At 39.6% G+C, this 17479-nt stretch overlaps 1 protein-coding gene across 3 annotated transcripts in view; it reads right to left on the bottom strand.

Moving 5' to 3' along the window:
- The window catches only part of HNRNPR (heterogeneous nuclear ribonucleoprotein R), a 38360-nt gene extending 21961 nt beyond the window's left edge, over nt 1-16399 (bottom strand). Inside the window, exons 1-5 of one of the 3 annotated variants that reach the window (XM_058304137.2) lie at nt 15910-16399; nt 12527-12695; nt 10120-10238; nt 9325-9432; nt 5042-5155 (exon numbers count right to left, since the gene is read on the bottom strand). In XM_058304137.2, coding sequence (XP_058160120.1) covers nt 5042-5155; nt 9325-9432; nt 10120-10238; nt 12527-12683 — 498 coding nt within the window. In that variant the 5' untranslated portion in view covers nt 12684-12695; nt 15910-16399. The remainder of the gene's footprint in view (nt 1-5041; nt 5156-9324; nt 9433-10119; nt 10239-12526; nt 12696-15909) is intronic. The other 2 variants (XM_058304138.2, XM_058304139.2) reach the window with 2 other exon arrangements.
- Nucleotides 16400-17479: the final 1080 nt, after the last annotated feature.

Raw genomic sequence — 17479 nt, 5'->3', positions numbered from 1 at the left:
GAGGAAAAAAAAAAACCTTTAAGACTGCACACCAATGTTCTTAACATATGCCCTAGCAATTCTATTCCAAGGTACACATGAGAAATGAAAACATGTCCACATAAAAACGTGTGCACAAATGTTCATGGCAGCATTATTCACAATAGCCAAAAGACAGAAGTAACCCAACTGTCCATCAACAGATGAACGAGTAAACAAATACAGTACATCCTATTCAGCCAAAAAAAGAATGAAGTTTTCATACATGCTATATAAGCTAGACACAAATACTTCACTTATATGAGGTAATTAAAATATACAAATTCATAGAGATATAAAACAGACTATAGGTTACTAGGGACAGATATGTTTGGGGAATGGTGATCTAAGATTACTGAGCACAGAGTTTCTGTTTGGGGCAATGGAAAAGTCCTGATAATGGATGGTGATCAAGGCAGTAGAACATTATGAATATAATGAACACTACTGAATTATATACTTGAAGATGGTTAAAAATGGGAAATCTCACGTTGGATATGTATGTTGCCACAATAAAATTTCTTTTTTTATTTAACTATGTGTCATGTATATTTCTCACCTCAGGACAAAACTTAGCAACAATGTCTGTTAAGGAGTACTAATTTATATGGTTACTTTACAATAAATTTTATCCAAAGATGAAATCTCATAGACCTCTAGTAACTCAATTTTAATACTGCCATAGTCTCAGGTACCGACTCTTAACTTCAACTTTCTCAATCAAGAGCTAGAACAATTTTTAACAATAACTGTACTAAAACAAAAACAAAAATAAAACATAAACATTCTAAATTACATCAATTAAAACCAACTTATTTATTAAATCTATCAGTAACTCAATACATTAAAAATCTATTTTTCTCCTTTATTCAAAACTTTCAGGGAAGTAGATTTGGCCCAATGGATAGGATAGGGCGTCTGCCTACCACATGGGAGGTCCGCGGTTCAAACCTGTCCGCAGTTCAGGCCTCCTGACCTGTGTGATGAGCTGGCCCACGTGCAGTACTGATACACACAACAAGTACCATGCCACATAGGAGTGTCCCCCGCGTAGGGGAGCCCCAAGCACAAGGAGTGCGCACCGTAAGGAGAGTCACCCAGTGTGAAAAAACCACAGCCTGCCCAGGAATGGTGCCACACACACAGAGAGCTGACGCAGCAAGATGATGCAACAGAAAGAGACAGACTCCCCATGCCACTGACAAGAACACAAGCGGACAGAGAGGTACAGTGAATGGACAGAGAGAGCACACAACTGGGGGGGCGGCGAGAAAGGGGAGAGAAACAAAAAATTTAAAAATAAAGCATTTGCGCAACTTTCAAAACAAAACTTTCGTTTTCAACAAGTTTAGGTCAAATCTTCTGCAATCATACTTTGTAGGGAAAATCCAAAACTTTATACTGGTGTCTTGCTGTAGCATAATGTTTTACATGAAAAAGTGGCTTAGACTGGTGATCTCATTAAAGGGATTTTCCTGCAATCATATCTGCTGTACGTAATGATATCTATTATAAAGGAAATTGCTTACTCATCCTAAAGAGGTAACACAACATAAGAGAAAGTACATATTTTACAATTAGCATAATGATTAATTTCTAACTGGAGGGAAGCAAATGTGGCTCAACTGATAGAGCTTACGCCTGGGGCCTCCTGGTGAAAAAGAAGAGAAAGTGGGAAGTGGATGTGGCTCAATGGATAGAGCATCCACCTACCACACGGGAGGTCCAAGGTTCAAACCCAGGGCCTCCTGATCCATGTGGTGAAGCTGGTCCACGTGCAGTACTGACAGGCGCAAGGAGTGCCATGCCATACAGCGGTGTCCCCCATGTAAGGGAGCCCCACATACAAGGAGTTGGCCCTGTAAGGAGAGCTGCCCCACGCAAAAGAAGTGCAGCTTGCCCAGGAGTGGGACTGTACAAACAGAGAACTGACAAAACAAAAAAAGAGACACAGATTCCCGGTGCCACTGACAAGAATACAAGCGGACACAGAAGAACACACACAGCGAATGGACACAGAAAGCAGACAACTGGGGCGGGGAAGGAAGGGGAGAGAAATAAATCTTTAAAAAAAATAGAAGAAGAAGAGAAAGTGTGCCCAAGTGGCAAGCCAATGGCCACATGGTGAGACAGTGCCCCACACAAGTGAGTCATGTAGCAAGATGACGACATATCACAAGAGAAACAAGGGGAGAGTAAAGGTGAAGCACAGCAGAAACCAGGAACTGAGGTGGGGCAAGCGACAGGATTGAATCCCAGTGAATCCTAGAGGAGAGAAAATGAGAAGGCAACACAGACAGCAAAAACAGCAGGGCGGGAGGAGGGGAAGGGGTGAAAATAAATAAATAAATCCTATTTTTTTTCATTTCTAATTGAATACCTAACAGTTTATTCTATTGTTCAAATGTTTCCAGTGAAATATTATTTACTCCTTCCTAATCCATACGAAGCAAAGATAAATCAAGTTGCCATTAATGAATTCCAATCTAATGAGCTTAAAAAAGCTTATATAACTCTTATGAAATATATACAACCAATTTTGTACCAAGGTATGTACTGGGAATTTTGAAGAACATTAAACTATTATATGAAAGTAATTCTTTTCTCCAAGGATTTTATACAAGCTTCAGAAACAAGAATATGATAAATATTATATAATAACTAGACAATAATAACAAGAATATCGAATGTTGAATGGCATGTCATCGATCACTGGTTTTCAAACCATTTTCCTCTTTTGTAGGTGTTTCAGGAACTGCCTCAAGGACTAGGAAGAGGAATAGGAACAGTCCCATTTTTATTATTCATTTTATGTGGGGGGGTTTAAGGTTAAAAAAAATACTGAAGCTAAGAACAAAACTTAAAAACTCTAGAAAAAACACACATGCTGCACAAGTTCAAGTAAAAAAGGTAAACCATATTTCTGTACTGGTTAAAATTCAAATGAAATATAAATGTAGATTCAAGAGTTCATTACAGGAGAAGAACAGAGATGAAGGATGGGGGAGGATGTTAATGAGGACAGAAGTGAAATAAAGCTTAAGTATTATTCACTTATATGCTATGTTTCATCAATGACAACTGCTCCTGCAAGGGAACTTAGATGGCTCAGAGTCTGAGCTCCAACTTTATTGATAATTAAATAATATTAAGTAATTTAGGGTAATTTTAAGAAACTGAAAATAATATGAGCTGATTCAGGTATCACTGGGAAAAAGTGCTTCTTAAGAGTCCCTTTTAAACATATAACACTAAGTATTAAGAAAGAGAATATTAACTATAAAAATGTTAAAAACAAATTCAGGGAACAAAGACCAATTAATGTAAACTCCATTTTACAGACAGAGAAAACCAAACGAGAATTAGTTCTGACATAGATCTTAAAAGTCAGGTTAAGTGGCAACACCTTTGTTTATCCAGTCACAAACTAAATATAATAATCTTTGCTGGGAAGCAGATTTGGTCCAACAGATAGGGCGTCTGCCTACCACATGGGAGGTCCAAGGTTCAAACCCAGAGCCTCCTGACCCATGTGGTGAGCTGGCCCACGCGCAGTGCTGATGCACACAAGGAGTGCCATGTCACACAGGGGTGTCCCCCACGTAGGAAGCCCCACACGCAAGGAGCGTGCCCTGTAAGGAGAGTTGCCCAGCACGTAAAAAGTGCAGCCTGCCCAGGAGTGGCACCGCACAGACAGACCTGACGCAGCGAGCTGACGCAGCAAGATGATGCAACAAAAAGAGACACGGATTCTGGGTGCCGCTGACAAGAATACAGGTGGACACAGGAGAACAGGCAGCAAATGGACACAGAGAGGAGGCAATTGTGGGGGGGGGGGATGAAGGGGAGAGAAATAAATAAAAATTAAATCTTTTAAAAAATAGTAATAATCTTTGCTTTCGGTCACCTGAAAAGTAAGTTTTAGTTTTTAGGATAGTATCAGTAATAACAATCTAAAAAATGAATTACTGTTTCCTTTAAAGTTACTCAAATTAGAGTGTGAATAAACTTAAGATTTCTTAGATCACTAACATAATACCACCTAAATATTTAACTAATACCATAATCTAAGAAAGCTATCCCATATCACTTTAAGAGTTTTATAAAATTATCACTTGATCTAGTTTACATTTTAAGTTACAAGGTCACAATTTCAGCATTCAAAGAAAAAGACCATACTCAATCATTTATCAAATATTAAGTGTCCACTATGTTTCTGGCATTTTGTTAACCACCCAAACAGAAGAGGGCCCGGCTGTTACAGCTTACATTCTGGCATAGTTTTCTCCATTTAAAGGATCAGAACAGCCTAGTGTAAAGACATATGGAGAAATCTTTATGAAGGCATAGGCAGAAAAGGAATTGCTCCCTTGTTCTAGTACAGACCAATGTGCCGAACCTTTTATCTGACTCCACATCCTTCTCTTGTGCACCCACATTGATAAATAACGTTTCTCAGTAAATATTTAGTTATCTTCCATGATGGGGTTGTGGGGGTGGTGGGATGGAAAAGGACACAAGCACTGTTCAAAATTACTGATGAAAGGGAGCCAATGTGGCTCAAGCAGCTGAGCACATGGGAGGTCCCAGGTTCAGTTCCTAAAAAAAAAAAGCCTCCTAAAAAAAAAAAAGAAAACAAATGAAAAAACCAACTCAGGGGAGCCAATGTGGCTCCATGGTTGAACACCAGCTTCTCACATACAAGGTCCCGGGTTCAATCTCCAGTCCCCAGTACCTCAAAAAAAATAAAATTAAAAAAATTACTGATGTAAAAAAGGGCAGAATAAAGCAACTGCTTCTCTTGCAACTCAACCCAAACACCTAAAATGGTGTGATGCCAGTAACACAGTTTCAAGAACCCTGCATTCTTTTATAAGATGTCCAGGTATCTACCAGTCATATGATTATCCTTGCTCATGTTAGCAGCAAAATACAGATAGGTATCCAAAAACAAAAAAAGTAACAACAGATAGATGAGTTTGCAAACTGGAAGGATTTGGGGAGACAGCTGTAAAATACTTACCTCTGTTCCAATTCCAGGTTGCACACCAGAGTACACACTGTCTGGTGGAGGACCACCATACTTCCTCTGTCCTGTGGTTACATCCAGAGTATAACCAGTCCTCTCAAGCAAGGCCTAGAGATAATTATATATCTGTTTACACCTGAATATTAAATCACACATGTAAAAGTATCAGTCTATTAATCTTTTCCAAAACCTCAGGCTATGTAAGAAATGTCAAAATTCATACCACATGTATACATTCCCATCCTTTTACTGTTCCTTTTCATACATTTAATGGAAAGAGTTAAAGGCAAATTAAGTCCCCAATATCTACCACATTTTGTTATAAGAAAACAGAAAAGAGGTAAGGATTATTAAAAGTTTTAAATAAACCAGCCCCAAATTACCTATTCATACTTACTTATAGTATTCCTCATATTGCACCTTCTATTTACTTCAGTCAGACCTCTCCATACTCAATCACTTTAAAAACCGTAATTATTTCCCCCAGTGATTATTTTCAAATGAAATGTCCTCTATCCTTCTAAAATACAAGTCCTACCACCTTCATGCAGTTTTCCTCATTTACCGTTACATTCATATTTCCTACTCTTTCTACTGTACTTGGAGGTTCCATATTTTAATCTTTTCTTTGATCCTTGTTTCATATTCCTGCTATACCATAAGCTCCTTAAGAACCAAACCATTTTTCACACAATATGGGCTCAAAATATTTGGCAATTACCAAATGAGTATCTCAGGTGTCAAAAAACAAAACCATCCATTTTTTTGACTACCAACTTTCCTCATAATGTTACATTAAGTATTATGACGAATCATATCTTTGTCCTGAAGGAGTTTGTTATAACTGAAGCACCACTTATATGAAAGGCCTATAGAACAAGTACACAACTTGCCAACAAAAAAACATAGTACAATCTACCTAGAAAGGAAGAAATTTTACACTCCAGGTTTTTAAAATTATACAATGTCAGAGCAACAAGAGATTTTAGATATTATCAAGTTTAGTGGTTTTCAAAAATATGTTTGGAGGAAACTTGGGATTCCATAGATTCCTTAGGCCTCCATTTTTTTCTTTGACTCAACCAGAGCTAAACATAAAAATACATGTAAGAAATATATATAATTACACCTATAATTTGTACATAATATATTATCTGCATGATATGTACAATATACATATAATAAAATATTCCTGAAAATATATAGGGTGGGACTTCATATGAGAATTCATTTGAAAGAAGGATTCCATTGCTAAAGTTTTAAAAAAAAAACACGTATTGAGTCTAACTCTTGGCTTAACTGACAAGGCAACTGTAGCCCAAAATGATTAAATGATTGTTCAACATTTCATCAGAAGTTAGACTAGAATTAAAGGTATTAAAATGAATTGACAGTCTACAGGTTATGAATTTATGTTCTTCCGGAAGTATCTGTAAAATGAAAGGCAAATCAGTTTGGGGTAGATGTTTCCACCCACTTACTGGGAGCTGCCAGAAACTCTACTTTTGTAGTTTTAGTCTTTTAATTAAACAATATGCAATAAACTTAATGTTCATATCTCTTCACCTTAAAAGGAGGATGATGATAATTTAATTTTCTCATTATCAAAAGCAAACAGCATTAGGGAAATAAATGGGCTCTTCAATGAAAACATATTTTTTTAGACTAGCACCTCAAACATAACGTTCATGTATTTATTTAAAATATTTTAAGAGTGACATTATGCCATTTTACAGTCAAGGAAAAAAACGCACAAGGGAGCTCTATATAAATTAGTTAAAAGATAGAAACTATAAGTTATATTTCCTGTCTGAAACATAAATCATCTATACAAACAACTTCAACATTAACTATTTCAAATTTAAAAGTTTACCACTGGGAAGCGGACGTAGCTCAACTGACAGAGCATTCGCCTACCACACGGGAGGTCCAGGATTCAAACCCAGGGCCTCCTGACCTGTGTGGTGAGCTGGCCCACACTCAGTGCTGCCACGAGCAAGGAATGCCATGCCACGCAGGGGTATCCCCCATGTAGGGGAAGCCCCACGCACAAGGAGTGTGTCCCGCAAGGAGAGCTGCCTCCATGCAAAAAAAGTGCAGCCTGCCCAGGAACAGCACTGTACACACACAGAGCTGACACAGCAAGATGATGCAACAAAAAGAGACACAGATTCCCAGTGCCGCTGAGAATGCAAGTGGACACAGAAGAACACACAGCGAATGGACACAGAGCAGACAATTTGGGGGGGGGGGGGAATAAATAAAAAAAATTTTTTTTTAAGTTTATCACTGCAGCAAATCAACAATATATATTTAACACATCAGGTCCACCAATAGTTACGAAAAGCCAAGGTATACCTAATAACAGTAGTAATAGTAATGGCTCATAGCTGTATAGTTCTTACTTCATTTTGGGTATTATTGTCAAGTAGTTTATGTATGTTCATTCATTTAATTTTTACAGCAACTCTATGAGGCAGGCACTACTACTCTTTCCATTTTACAAACAAAGAAACTGAGGGTAACAAATGTAAATGAAAATTCCAAAAAGCAAAGCAGTTTTAACTGTGAATCTTTACCAAGAAAAAAGAAAGTACCTGGAAAAAAACTGAACCAAAAGCTTTTAAAAGACATTACTGGATCAAGCAAAGAAATGATTACTGGAAGTGTCAGTATCATTCACAGAAGAGCAAGGAACAACAAGAGGCAAACGGATGTGGCTGCTCAACCAACTGGACTCCCGTCTACCATATAGGGGTGTCCAGGGTTCGATCCCCAGGGCCTCCTGGTGACAGCGAGCTGGCCCACACAGAGTGCCGGCCCACTCGGGAATGCCACCCCACACAGGAGTGCCGCCCTGAGTGGGAATGTCGATCCATGCAAGAAAGCCGCCCTGCACAAGAGTGCCGGCCAACATGGAGAGCTGATGCAGCAAGATGACGCAACAAGAGACACAGAGGAGAGAAAATAAAAAGACAAGCAGAATAGGGGAGCTGAGGTGGCACAAGAGAGTAACCGCCTCTCTCCCACTCCAGAAGGTCCCAGGATCAGTTCCCGAAGCCACCTAATGAGAATATAAGCAGACAGAGATGAACACACACAGCGAACGGACACAGAGAGCAGACAATGGGGGAAAAAAGTGGGGATAAATAACATCAACAAAAAAAGTAACTGTAAAATTTAAAAAAAAGGAATGACAACCGTCTGAATTAGGGTTTCTCATCAAACATAATATTAAACATCTGTCTCCCAATTCTACTTCTTGTGTATTAATTAGAAGGTATCTTCCCCCTAAATTAATTTCTGAATACTAGTTTTTAAAAAAGCAAAACCATGGAGCTACATATAAAAACTCTAGGGCGGCGGACTTGGCCCAGTGGTTAGGGCATCCATCTACCACATGGGAGGTCCGCAGTTCAAACCCTGGGCCTCCTTGACCTGTGTGGAGCTGGCCCATGCGCAGTGCTGATGCGCGCAAGGAGTGCCTTCCCCCGCGTAGGGGAGCCCTACGCGCAAGGAGTGGGCCCTGTAAGGAGAGCCGCCCAGCAAGAAAGAAAAGTGCAGCCTGCCCAGGAATGGTGCCACACACACGGAGAGCTGACACAAGATGATGCAACAAAAAGAAACACAGATTCCCGTGCTGCTCACAACAACAGAAGCAGACAGAGAAGACACAGCAAATAGACACAGAGAGCAGACAACCCGGGTGGGGAGGGAAGGGGAGAGAAATAAATAAATCGTTGAAATAAATTTAAAAAAATAAAAATAAAAACTCTAGGAAATCATGAACAGAGGTATTCTTTTTTTTTTAATTTATTTCTCTCCCCTTCCCCCCCCAGCCCCCCCCGCCAGTTGTCTGCTCTCTCTGTCCATTCACTGTGTATTCTTCTGTGTCCGCTTGGATTGTCAGCGGCACCAGGAATCTGTGTCTCTTTTTGTTGCGTCATCTTGCTGCATCAGCTCTCCGTGTGTGTGGCTTAACTTCTAGGCAGGCTCACTTTTTTTGCCCTGGATGGCTCTCCTTATAGGGCACACTCCTTGCATGTGGGGCTCCCCTACGTAGGGGACACCCCTGTGTGGCATGGCACTCCTTGCACGCATCAGCATGCAGGTGGGCCAGCTCACCACACGGGTCAGGAGACCCTCGGGATCAAACCCTGGACCTCCCATATAGTAGGCAGACGCTCTAGCAGTTGAGCCAAATCTGCTTCCCAAAAAGAGGTATTCTACCTAATCGTAAATTTAATTTCATTACAACTATGCAATACAAGTTTTACCTTGATCTTTGCTTCATCAGGTCCCTTTGTGGACTCTTGCACCTTGCTCCCCTGTTTCTCCCTTTGCCTGTAGGTCTTCATAACTCCACATAAAAATGCACTTTTGTTCTAGAACAGGCAAAAAATTCAGTGAAAAAGAATGATAGATAGATAGATAAATAGATAGAAAAAAAAAAAAAGAATCATCAAGAATATTTGGAGGTCCAAATACAAATTTACACTTAAATTTCAGAAGACCAGAATTTTAACAAAATATTCACTCATTCATTCAATGAATAATTGTTGAGTGGTTACTAGAAACTGGACCAGACAGTAGTAAGACAGGAATTTACCTTCTACAATGGGAAAATAAAGTCTTCCATCTGTAGATATTTAACAGCATATGTACTATCTCTGCCAGATGTTCTGAAACTATTCCCTCCCACCTACATTAATTTCCCTCCAAGACAATAAAACAGTATAAAATAACCAAAAAAATGATAAAATATATATAAGCAATTTAAACACATAAAAACCTAATAATAATCATCATCAAATTGGCTTTCATTAAGTTTTTAGAGTAACTTACTACACAAAGTAATTGAGACTTAACTTTATATTCATTGTGCTTCTGCAACTCTTTGCCAAACAGGTCTTTTCTGTTTGTTTTAACTAATTTTTTTTAAAATAGAGGTAAATCATAAACAAAAACTACTACTTCTCCAAAAGGAAGAAAAAGAAGAAAAAAAAAAAAAAACAGAAAAAACAATTCTCAGGTGATTAGCTGTTAAAAACATTTCTGAGTAAAGACCTTACCTGGACATGTGATAAGTCACTTTCCTTGAACTGCTGTAGTACAGACAGAGCTCCTTCTTCATTAAATTCCCTGAGAGCATCAATTGCTCTTTCATCAAGATCCACATAAGCTACCAATCCTAAAAATTAAATTGAAAAGTGGTAACATCATTGCAACAAAAAGGGTAAACTAAACTGTCCTATCAACATTTTCTCAAGAACTATTACATTGAACACTATTACTAACAAACTACATTTTTGTTTACCTACATGCATAATGCAGCTATACAAATACTATAAAGTTAAAGAGCACAAATATGAAAATAGAAGATAAAATGTCAACACCTATAAACATGAATTTCAATCCCCATTTTCCACAGAAAAACATATTGCCCCATCTCCCACTTTCCCAAAATTATAAATCTTGAAAGTCAAATCTGAAATACACCTGATATACACATCATTTGACTGATTTAGCATTAATGTAACAAATTCTAGTTTATATTAAAGTGGTAAGAATACACTGCATTTCCCATCTACCTTCAAAGTATAGACTGTTGTAGTTGTGTTAACTTCAAGTGTAACTAGTAGAACTCAGACAAGAAAGGGGTGGGGGGGGTGAGAAAACCATTTTTACTAAATAATTCTTTCCACTCTCCAAAAAGTGTCAAAGGCTTTCCCTCTTTAACACCAAAGATAAACTGAAATGTACTTGTTTATCTGAGCACCTACTTTGCTGCAGTCAGAATGTGGAAAGGCATTATTTTAAATTTTTTAATTCTTCTATAAATGCAAGTGCAGCTTGAGTAATCAATTCTGAAAATCATATTTTAAGGCATTCTTTGTTCCTCTGAGGTGACAAGCTGAGATTTAAAAGATGCTGTGGCATTCACAACACTGACTATCAATGATAACAATCTTTTTCAAATGGCATTAACTACTATACTATGGACTTACAAGTAAACTATATAGAAAACACAAGCGCTGCGTTCTATATATATATGTAGTATACTTAACTGCACACAGAACATCTACTTAAGTTTAAAACAATTTAACAGTCCATATTAAGTTTGTCATGTCTACATAGATATATATATCAATAGGTATATCAGAATTAATCCAGTGTAAAACGGAAATATTTAACTGATTAAAACCCCCAAGTACATATGGAACTAACAACAAAAGTGACTATTTTGATAAAGCCAAAAGAATTTTATTCCATTCTATAAATTTTAAATAAATGTAATGCCACTGGCAAAGTTACTTATGAAAAAAATGTTGCCATATATTTTAAAAGCTCAAAATGAGCATGCCTAAATAACTGGAGTTTCCTTACCACTACCCAAAGCCACAACTCAGGACACCCATCAATCCATTCTGTCAATCACACCTACACCCAAACCATCAGCCTCTTATCAATAACAAAACACTCTACAAGAGAGCATCTCTAAGCAGATGACTGCCAAGTCTCAATGGCAGAATATCACAAAGTTCCTGAGGACTGATTTTCAAATGGGACCATCACCCAGGAGTCATTTTTAGAAGTCATTTTAGTATCTAAAATTATCCTGAGCTTTCTCAGATTTTAATTTTTTTAAGGACAAAAAAAGTATATTTTGTTACTACTGTACTTAAGACAAGTTTGTAAGACAAATCAATTCGCTATCCCAGAATCTGGATAGGCACACAAAACACAGAGGAAGAAAGTTTCCATCTATGGCCCCAAAGGGGGAGGACACATTTATTTATGAACAACATTCCCTAAGGGTAGATATTTCTCTCCCTCTTTTAAAACTTCAAACCACTTACAACCAACCATATTAAGACATTCAAATTTGCTTATGCACTTAACCATGGGAGTTCTGGATTAAAAAAAAAAAAAAAAAAAAAAGCAGCTATTACAAACCAAACACTTCCAAATTACTGAGAGATGTGGGTTACTATTAGAAATTAGACAGGTCACAAACTCTCAAGAAGTCTGACATTTATTATTGTTTCAGGCAATACAGTCTAGCTATTCCTCTTATTATGCCACCTAACCAAACCTAAACTGATTTAACAATCACTTTAAGAAGCTAAAAGTAGAAAAGTAAAAGCAAAATGATGACTGATTTAGATTTTTTTTTAAAACGCAAAAAAAATTTGGTATGCTGAAACATACATTTTAATTGGTGGTAAATCTAAGAAACTGATGTACTGTTCTGAAGCAACTAAGACTGCATATTCAACACTAAAGAGGCTTCAAAATAAAGTAGTAAGAATATCAAAGTCAAACCCAATATGCCCTTGGTGAAGGGAAAGTAACAAACATTCAGCTCTACACAGATCGGAAACAATAAAGTATTATTTAACCTTAAAAATCTATAAAATTCAAAGTGGTTTGCCCTCGCTTTCACAACCAGTCAGAAACAAGAAATGCATATTATACCTGTCTGAAATATTTCATCAAGTCTCTCTGCCACCTTCTGTGGGAGGCCTGCCTCTATCAGTGTCTTGTAGTGTTCTGTGTGAGTTACACTGGAAGTATCCATTGGTTCTTCCTCTTCTTTTAACTGTACCGCATTACCATTCACCTGATTAGCCATTTTATTATGCTGCTGGAAAAAATTCAGGAGCTATATTACATTAAGCCAGAAATAACTAGTTTGTAGGACAATGCATGATTTATCTAAACTAAGTTGTATACATGCTGCTAATTACCTCTACCAAAATATTTTATGCCTTTTGTGATGTATCTGACCTAAAGTTGCAATAAAAACCCTGCAAAACCATAGAAAATGTACATGAAAACATTATATCTTTAAGGAATTTCATGTACACTAGATAAAATAAATGTCTGAATTTACTGATGGTAGGATCGATCACTGATTAACAAAAGCAGCTGTTGTGTCCTGGTGAGCGTTACCAACAAACCACCACAAAATACTAACAGCCCCTCAGCTCTCAATTTTTAGAAACTTTTTTTAAAAGTTGGGTTTAAAAACAAAATGAACACCCATAGACCACTTAATCAAGGTTTAACGACTTTCCGTTTTCCCTAGCTCCGTTTTTAATCCAACATAGGTGTGAAATAAATGCCCTGTTGTCTCTAGTTCAACATGCTGGTGGTTTGGGTTTTCTCCGCCTCACTTAAAACAAACAAAAAAAAACACAACTTGACGTTAATTTTTGTTCTAAAGTTAATGGTATTTCCATTCAGAGATTTAAAAGAAAAAATGACCAAGTTTAAAATCTGTAACAACTGTTTTAAGTTCATATAAAATAAAAAGTAAGTTGTAGTTGAGGTTACTTTTTAAAAAATCATGAGTACATGTTTTACATTTTAGTAAAATAATGCTGCAAAAATATATTTTGAAGAATGGACAGCTAACTTCTTTCAAATAATTTCAACAAACATCACCTAATTAGGATAAACTTAGGTCAGATTTCTCAGGTTAACCTACCAAAAATCATTGTGTATGTTCAGCCATTAAAATAATGCTGAAATAGATCAACTCCCTGAAGAGATAAATAATAAAACCATACGAGGCCAGTCTCCAAACTGCCTCAGAAGACAGGGAATTAAAGTTAAAGTGCATTTGTCTGTGGTAAAATTATAATTTGATGAAGATAATAGGCAGCAGAATAAAGATATTGCAAAACACACTGAAATAAAGGACATGAAGGTGAATCTCAAGAAAAAGCCTACTTTTCTTGATGAACTCAAGATACCTAGTCGGCTATAGAGAAAATACAAGTCTCCTAAAAAGCACTAAGACACATAAGGTAACCACACTTCCAGATTGCTTATCAAACACTGTGCAAATGCACCAGGTGCAATTTTCTGACTTAAAACAACTTTTCATGAAAAAGTCCACTGGCATTTAGTTGAAGTTAATGAAAGAGGGAGGAAGACCAAGACAAGAAAGAGGTCATTATAGTAGGAGGAAGAAAGGAAAACGCAAAGGGTAACTCTGAAAATGAGATATCATGACTGCTTGTGATTACAAAACATTAAGATTTAATAGCCCTCTAATAGCTGTACAGACGCAGACTTTTTGGTCATTGGGGGGGATGTTTCTCAAGGCAAGCCTCAAATTCAGATGAACTAGCAAAAATGAAAACATTCAAAACTGCACTTTTGATCAAGAAACTGCTTATCGTGCAAGAGGAATACGTTCACTGATTAATACAACATTATTTCTGTAAAGATGCATCCTAAAGTCCAAAATCTCTTCGTGAACACATACTTATGTTTTCCCATCCTCCCCCACCCCAAATACAACCATAAGATCATCAGAACTCAAAAGTTCTCAATTTCACAAGACCCTTACAGCATTGCATCTGGGAATACTACTAGGCACAGAAAGGAAGCAAATTTTTAACAGAAAAGTTCAAGAACATCTGTCAGGGTGGCGGTGTATTAAGAGTATGTAAAGCAAAAAGACAAATAGTGTATTAAGCACAAGATAGAAATATTTATGACTACCACTTAACTGTAAAGGCTCTACAAGTTGATACTGAAATTGGTTGAAATAATTTTTTAAAGTTTTGTAAATTTTAACCAAAAAAAATTGTAAAATATTTAGATTCCAGAAAATAAAACCTTTCAGATCAAGGAAAAAACCTCTCCAAGTCAAATACCAAGTGCTCATTTAAAAAAGACTTTTATGTCATATGAGATCATTTAAACTGTGTCATTTCAACACAATGCCACACAGCCAAACCATATTTCTGGATGCAGCAAATATACTAATGTGACTGAAGTCATTTGATCTAAACATTTTTGCAGAAAGTAGAAATTTAAATAAGATTTAAATGTGACGATAGGAGATTTAAGTCAGTACTAGGCCCTCCCTGACTCTCTGAACACCTAGGTAATTTCTTCTTATTAAGAGAAGGGCTTTAAAAGAGCCAGCGAAATGGAAACTAACGGTTATCTCATAGCTTAGGAGAGTCAAGCCCTTATTCTACAACTAACTCATAAGAACACAAACTCAGCCTCTGGAGGACAGCAAAAATCTCAAAACAGGTAGCGTGAAAGGACTGAACCTTTCAAGAACCCCTCTTGGCTTCAATTTTTTAAGTTTTGGCAAAACGGTTATGACCGTATAAGAAAAAGAATTGCCCTTCCAATTTAGTGCGCCTGTGACAGTCTCAGGTTTATATATATACATAAATCTTAGGCGCTGCTTGTAGCCTAAGTTTCATGGCCTCTAGTAGTCATTTTTTCCTTCAAATCACGGCTCGCAGCATGCAGGAAGGGGGAGAGGAAGAAGGCTTCCCATACGCATCAGCCTTTCGGCTGCTTTTCACACACAAAAGTTTTCTCCGGCTCAGGTAACCCGGGGATTGCATCCCGCCCTCTGCCCACCCCACCCCCTCAGGACCGTTCCGAGTATCAGTACACCCTACTCGTGGCTAGGCTAGCTGAGGCGGGAATGAAGCGGCTCCGGCGGGGAGAGACCACGGGGTCGCGGGCGTCTCAGGCCCTTCGCGGGGCCCAGCAGCCAGCCGCTTGGAGAGGCGGGCGGAGGCGGGAAAAGCACGGCAGACCCAGGCAGGTCGCGCGGAATGCGCCCGACGGGCCCGACTTTGAAACGGGAGTTGGAGGGGCCGGGGAAGGGTGGGAGAGAGCGAGGAGACGCCTCAGCGGGGCTAGGCCTGCAGCAGCGCGGCCGGATGAGGCCGAAGCCGCCCCCAGCCCATCCCCACCCCCACCCCGGGGCCTCGGAGCGAACACGAAACTGGGGACATGGCGCCGAGCGCGGGCCGGGCCGGGTCGGATCGAGGCCCCCGGCCCCTCCCCCCACGGGCTGGCGCGAGACTCACCAGGGCAGAGAAGGGGCCGGCGGCCGGGCCCGTGAGAATCAGCGCGAGGCGCTTTGAAAACGACTAGAAATGGCGCGCGCGCCACCCCCTCCCCCCCCTCATGGACCTAGACGCGATCCCGGCAGCACGCGGGGTTTCCCGGAACTACTTCCAGGGACTCCGAGCTACCGGGCAATCACCTCTCGCGGTGCCCTGAAAGACAGCTCGGTTGGCCAATAATGGCGAGAAGAAGCGGGCTACGCCGGGCGGGCTGGAGAACCAATCGGTGAAACCGTCGACTGAGCCAATGAGGGTACTCAGCGCCGCTGGCTGGGGCGCCTCCGGGGCGGGGGCAGACACACAAAGGGGTCTGTGGTGAGAGCCCCTGGTGGCGGCGAGGCTGCGGGGCACCAGGCCTTAGGTGGTGGAGGCCCCTCCTTCCTCGTCTGCCGCCGCGACGCGGCGGAAAATCTAGGCCTTGCGCCGCGTGGCCGCCTCCGGAACCCCGCCCCCTGCCGTCCGCGCCGGCCTCGTTCTGCCATGGCTCTCCCGCCCCTCAGCCTGCGCGGTCTACCACTTAATCCTCCCCCGCCAGGCTTGCCCATCGCCTCGAGTTCGGGCCTCTCTTGGGGTCATCTTTTTTGGCTATAACTAGAAAAATATTTAAGGATGACTTGGCGCATTGTTTTGCCGGAGAATTTTGTATGTAAAGTCATGCCTTGAAACGATCGGAAAACTGCCTCTGCTTCCTTGGCTCCCTGCCACACATCGTTGGTGGCGGCTCGGAATCTGCGGGAAATGGCTAAAGTTGGCATGACTCAAGAGCACTGTTAGGCACACATGGTGACAGGGACCTTGATAGGGAAGATATATGCCAGAAGAGCTGTCCAAGGAAGGGGGCTAATTCCCAAAGGAAACTAATTCCCGTTATTCCTAAACCACCTTCTTCCCTTCCAAGCCCATGGTTTGCTCCTTATCCTCACCTTAGCCAAAATCTGTCTCAGCCCACAAAACCTCTCCAAGCCGGGTTCCTTAGAGCCAGTCCTTCTTCCCCTCCCCCAGCCTCCAGTGCCCCACCCGTCTTAGGGAGTGGAGAAGGTCAAGCAGTGGGCTGTCGGATCTCCAGATACCCCGTAGGATCATTTAAATTTCCCAGAATCTTTCAACCAAAGCTTAATTTATTGAAAACCTAGTATGTATCCAGTACCGAGCTAAATGCCTCGGTTGATCTAAGTTTGTGTCATAGATTGTGAAACTTTCACAAATGGTGGGGCTTTTAAGAAAAAGAGTATAAAATAACGGATACAAATTTAGAAACTGAGCCTTGGAAGAGCATGATACAAGCGAAGGACCCCTAAAAAGCTTAAACTTTATTAACTTCAACATAAATCTGCTGCTAGCTCAAGGGTTCTTAACCTACTTTTTGCCATTTGGCAGTCTGGTAGAACCTTTGGATTTCCGTCTTTAAATGCATTAAAGAAAATATATAACACTACAAAAGAAACCAATTATATTAAAATTATAAAATATATTTTAATAAATTCATAATATAATAATCGAGGTTTTTTTATGAACACAATAACAAAATCTT

This window comes from Dasypus novemcinctus, chromosome 9 (genome assembly GCF_030445035.2).
Source record: "Dasypus novemcinctus isolate mDasNov1 chromosome 9, mDasNov1.1.hap2, whole genome shotgun sequence".
NCBI lineage: Eukaryota > Metazoa > Chordata > Mammalia > Cingulata > Dasypodidae > Dasypus > Dasypus novemcinctus.
The sequence above is the reverse complement of the archived record's forward strand: the minus strand, read 5'-3'. Positions and strand labels throughout refer to the sequence as shown.